This window comes from Zea mays, chromosome 4 (genome assembly GCF_902167145.1).
Source record: "Zea mays cultivar B73 chromosome 4, Zm-B73-REFERENCE-NAM-5.0, whole genome shotgun sequence".
Taxonomy (NCBI): domain Eukaryota; kingdom Viridiplantae; phylum Streptophyta; class Magnoliopsida; order Poales; family Poaceae; genus Zea; species Zea mays.
This window is the reverse complement of record NC_050099.1, coordinates 182210023-182215420: the sequence shown is the minus strand read 5'-3', so window position 1 is coordinate 182215420 and position 5398 is coordinate 182210023. Positions and strand designations below refer to the sequence as shown.

The following is a 5398-nucleotide window of genomic DNA, read 5'->3' as shown; positions in this document are numbered from 1 at the left end:
GGGGTTTGGTGATCAAACAAGGTCCAAATCAATTCAAACTTTACCCAAGGCTTCTAAATATTGTATAACACTCATATAAAAATTTTGGGCATTTTAGGACCTATCAATTATTTTCTAAAAATCTATGACCAAGACTTTTAACTACTTTAAATACCCTAAAATTTCTTACTTCCACTAAAAATCACAAACTTATTTTTATTAAATACTATGGAAAATAACAAACCTAGGAAAATTAGTTTCACAATTTTAGCATTTTTCTACATTTTTCTACCTATTTTTGAATCTCTGCTGAAAAAGAAAAAGGAAAAGAATTAATAGAACCGGGTCGGATTCAGCCCATCGGCCCAGTTCCAGAGAAGAAAGCGTCCGCGCGCGCGCGCGCCCTGGCAGCTTTGCAGAAAGGACCACGCGGTTTTATCTATTTGCAGACAGTTTTGATCACTATTCTACTGTGTGGCTGACAACTTGCAGATAAGCCCTCCATAATCTATTTCTTCGCAGACCCAGGTCCACGACGACGGCAGCGCGGGGAGCACTCCGGCGAGCGCGTAGATCGGCCGAGCTGGACTATGACCGGTGCTTAGCTTTGGCGTAAACCAAATTCACACCCCAACCATCGATTCCCCTAAGTTAATTGCACATTTGGTGAACTAATATGGTCTGGCCACGGTGAGCGCGCGGATAAACTAAAGATTCATGCGTTCCCAATGGTCAGTGGACCTCTAGTCTAATTGGACGGGTCAGCAAGCATTGTAGGCATGTGGGAAAGCTTAAACGAGGGAGAGGGAGGGCTGGACTGACCGGAGTACGGCTGGCCGTAGTGAGCAGTTCCTTGCGGTGGCGGAAAGTGAATTTGGGGCGAACGTGAAATTGAAGAGCTGTGGGAAGTAATCGGAGCTGCGCGTGGGTTCTCTGGACGCGCAATTACCTAGCGGCACTGGCCGAGGCTCCAATTTATAGGCAGCTTCGACGGTGGCTAGGAATTTTAACGGCGACGTGTGGCGGTCGGAGATAAGGAAGAAGGCGGCGCAGTGAATACGTGTTCAACGCCGTGGCAGCTATTCCGGTGAGCAACGGGGAGCTAAAGTGAACCGTGGCGGTGCAGTGGCGAGGCTCGGACACGCGGCGCAAGGCCGAGAGGCGGTGATCATCGGCGAGGTTATCCAGTTCCGCCGCGGTGAACGCTTGTACGGTGGCCGGAATACTTTACTGGCCGGGGTTATCCACGGCGATGATCTCCAAGTGCTATCCAGTGGATTTGATCACGAGTCACGGCGGTGATGGCACGAATCTTTGCGCAGGGAGGGTCACCGGCGGCGAGCAAGTTACGCTGGCGATCTGATCCATAGGACACTGTACCATGGAGAGCACTCATCAGATGAACTGACAGAGCGACTTTAGAGCAACTTTTCTCTCAAATCTTCATGGCAACAGGTCCAACTCTCTGCAGCAATATTGTAGTGCTACATACCAGCTACAACTCGACTATAAGGTTTAAACTTATTTGAGCACTGGATCTTAGTCTAGATGTCCCTTAATGTTGGATCAAGGTCACTGTCCAACTGAAGTTCAGTCTCTACCAGCCTGACAGTCCAACTTCAGGAGTGATTATCTTCAGTTTTTCCCTAACAACAATGCTCACACCTTTAAGCAAAGTTGTTCTCCTATGATTGAGCTACAAACTTGATGTGGTGACCTAGGGCAAAAACCCTATGCTTTGCAAGTTACAAAGCCCTAAAGTGGAGCCTTTAACACTGAATTTCAGACTTAGTGTAGAACTCAAATGAGGTCCATTTTGCATTTAAGTCCAAAACTTAGGGTTTGGCTTTCAAGTCCACATATTTGTGAACCAAAGGACTTAAGACACTTATTTGGCTTGGTTTTTGCACTTTAGTCCAAAAGTGGACTAATTTTGCATATAAGCCCCCAGGGTTTGGTTTTAGGGTTTTCCAGGGTTCCAATTAGGGTTTCTGGTATCTCAGGGGTATAAAAGTGATTCAAGCTTATTCTTAGGGTCATTTTATGACTTTTACCCTAAAGTATTTAGGTTTTCTTAACTTGGGTTAAGTTCTACCCCTTTAACCACTATTTAGGGTTAAGTCCTTTAACCAGGGTTCTTTTTGCAAAACACTTTAAACAATACAACTTGTTTGAAATTTTTGCCTAGTGAATGCACTCTAGGTGTGTCAAACATATGCAATGCCAATGCTCATGATGCCATGCTCAAGTTTTAGTTATAGTAACACCAGGGGTGTTACATAGAGTCAACGCATGCGATGGCTCAGGATGAGACGCTGCGGATAACTAATTAGGCGGAATGCGTCGGTATGTCCGATGGTCCACTGACCACTGGTAGCCATCGGAATTTTAATGCTTGTGTTCGACGGTACGTAGCTAGACCGTCGGACCAAAGTATTTTCAGAAAAGGTAAAAAATTCTCTAATTTTTTGTTATTTTCCACAATGTAAAAATAATAGATTTCATTCACATCAAATTCTCACATACATATTCATCCACATTATCGTATCCATATTCATCACGTACACATTTTCAACCATCAATTCACAACGACAAACCACATTCTCATATACACATTCTCATTTCTATTCACACAAACATGTATTTCTTTTAGTTAAAAGTCACACGGGATTCAAGCCCTCTCCGCGATTCAGGGCTCTTCGACCGTTGCACGTTAGACGCGTGGCCACAAACACTGCTCGTGAGCAATCCAGCGCGTCGCATCCGCCGTGGCCACAAACACTGCTCGTGAGCAATCCAGCGCGTCGCATCCGCCTCAACGCCGCCTACCGCGACATGGACGGCTCGGACCTGGGCCTCTACGACACGGCCTCCCACGGCGACGCGCCAGCGTCCGCGCCTGAGGACGGCCGTCGTGCCTGCGGGAGAGGAGCTGGCTTCGTCCACGCCTGCCCCGGGAGTCGTGTCGTGACCTGGACGGCTCCGACCGGGTCTTCCACGAACGGCGCGGCGACCGGATCTGCGACGGAGCGGCACGGGCCAAGGACGGCGGGGGCTTGCGGCCGGCGCTTCGCCGTTAGCCAGGTGAGTGCGCCGCCTCGCCTTCTCCAAAAGCGCACGCACCGGGGTACAGCTCGTTGGATACTGTAGATCTACGATTTTCGAAAATCGCCGTTAGCGAGGCCATTGCGCCGCTGTAAATCTCCTGTCGAGGTCGTCACGCGTCGCTGTGCTCCGGTGCCTCTGCCCATGACGTTAGGTGAGGGGAGCCCCTTCGCTGTTCTTCCGTCCCGTCACCTGTGCTTTATCAACATCGCAGCCTCACTGTTCTCGTGTCCTTCACCATAGCGCCCATCCCGCAGCTTTCTGCTACATATATGGAGCCCCTACGCTGGTGTATTCCTCTTTCCGTCGGCCTGGTACCCGGCGGAAGCGCCTTTCTCCTCCTCGACTCCGTCGTTCTCATCGTCCGTTCCTTTCTTCTGATGCTAATTTCTTTTGTGTTGGTTCTTGGTCGTCTCTTCATTGCATCATGTGTGTTAGCTCATAGGAACTGTTGTTCTTGTAGATCTGCTACGTACCAGCAGGGCAGACACGCGCAGGTCCTCAGGCTCTCCTCTCGGTCTCTTCTGCAGCTATTCGAGGTGAGCGACTCCTTCCACCATCCCTCTCTTGGTTATGTTGATTTGGTGTCCATGGATACACTGTCTGCATTTTTAGATGGTTGTTGATTAGATGTCCTTATGTCCACCATCCCTCTTCTGCAGCGTTGATTAGATGTCCTTATGTCCCACATTAGTTTCTTGGAACTCTACTTTTTGGTGGACAAACAGAGTGGTGTCTTGATTCATTTTGTCCTGCACATTTTACAGCTACTTTCTCTTCTATTTGCATGCGTGGATAGTTGTTTCCCATTTCGCTTGATACAAACATGGATACAGGCATACACTCCTCTCATTGTTATTATGTTGATTTGGTGTCCATGGATAGGCTGTCTGCATTTTTTCAGATTAGGTGTGGTCATGTGGCACTTTCTTAGATGTTACTATGTCCCGCAATAGTTTCTTGGAACTATACCTTTTTGGGGAGAAACAGACTGGTGTCGTGATTCGTTTTGCCCTACGCATTTTACAGCTACTTTCTCTTAGTACAGACTTACTTAGAATATGTTGTCTCCCTTCCCTAGCTTGAAGGAGTGCTTTCTCCATCACAGGTAGAGTTATCCCAACTACCTGCCATAGTGCAAGAACCAGACAGATTTAGCCAATGTAGCAAAGCCTCCTAATAGCAAAAATGCATGACAAATACTTCCAAATCTATATCGTCATTACAACCTTAGTGTCCATCTGAAATGCAGATATGCCACTTTCATTACCAGCAATCTGCAACAAGGGCTTACAGATAAGAAAACTGAGCTTTGAACAGAACAACATATACTGACCATGCTAATGCAGTTCCAATTACCAAATTCAGAACAAAATACATGTCACACCTTCAAATCCATGTCACCAGAGGCATCTTCAGCTCCAGTAATATCAGAAAGTATAAGTGGGCTACCATCTCCACCAAATTCTTGTGTATCAAGGACCAGGCCCATTGCAATTCCAGCAACAGGAAACTTTATAGGAACCCCAGCATCTTGAAGTGCTAAACAACCTCCACAAACAGAAGCCATGCTGGTGTCATATCATAGAACATCACAAAGTTATCCTCAAAGGTTAGCAGTGAAAATAGTAAGCATACAGCCTTCAAAAAGAACATCACAAAGTGATCCTTAGAGGATAGAACAGAGCTTGGCTAGATACTCATGTAAACCCTGATAAAAAAATCTCAATGACACAGCTAAAATACAAAATATAACATCCACACAAACACAAGACATTTTAATATAAGATGGCATCTTGACAACTCATTTTTACTTGCAATCTACAATGAATTAGCTCAGATTCAATGCCATTAGCCAGTGACTGTATGGTCGAACAAAAGGAATAAGTGAAAAAAATATATAGGGTAGCAAACCTAATATGCATTTGACTCTAGCTGAAACAGACTATAAATAAACCAGCAGAAAGTATAATGCTCTAAAGTACAGTTAATGGTTGCGTTATGTATTATTTAGAAATGAACTCCACAATAAAACACACCAAATTAAGTTTTGCAACAGTTAATGTTTGATGTAATAAAGTAGGATTTTTACAAATAAAAGTGGGATGGATATAAATAGAACACACACGCAAATTTCTGTAAACATCATCAGGTATCGAACAGATCAGCAAGACACCAACAACAGCATATGTGACAAATAAAACCACGAGACATGCCATACTATGACAATCAGAGATGACAAATACAACATACTCTCAAATGAGGTGTATTACCTTACCTGTGTTTCTCCCCTCGTGAACAGAGCACTACCATG

The 5398-nt window shown here is 45.4% G+C and overlaps 1 protein-coding gene across 1 annotated transcript; it reads right to left on the bottom strand.

The window, feature by feature from the left end:
* Nucleotides 1-3942: 3942 nt before the first annotated feature.
* On the bottom strand, nt 3943-4657 carry LOC103655732 (probable polyribonucleotide nucleotidyltransferase 1, chloroplastic). Its single transcript, XM_008682437.2, has 4 exons — nt 4472-4657; nt 4314-4361; nt 4139-4211; nt 3943-3974 (listed from the first exon to the last, which is right to left on the bottom strand). Exons 1-4 carry the CDS (start codon nt 4652-4654, stop codon nt 3943-3945), a joined length of 336 nt encoding a protein of 111 aa, XP_008680659.1. The 5' UTR covers nt 4655-4657.
* Between the last annotated feature and the right edge of the window lie 741 nt (nt 4658-5398).

Coding starts and splice junctions, on each gene's coding strand:
- LOC103655732 (XM_008682437.2), bottom strand. CDS start 4,654: ATGGCTTCTGTTTGTGGAGGTTGTTTAGCACTTCAAGATGCTGGGGTT. Junction 4,362..4,471: donor CTGGTGACATGGATTTGAAG/GTGTGACATGTA, acceptor CCCTTGTTGCAG/ATTGCTGGTAATGAAAGTGG. Junction 3,975..4,138: donor AGGGAGACAACATATTCTAA/GTAAGTCTGTAC, acceptor GAAAAAATGCAG/ACAGCCTATCCATGGACACC.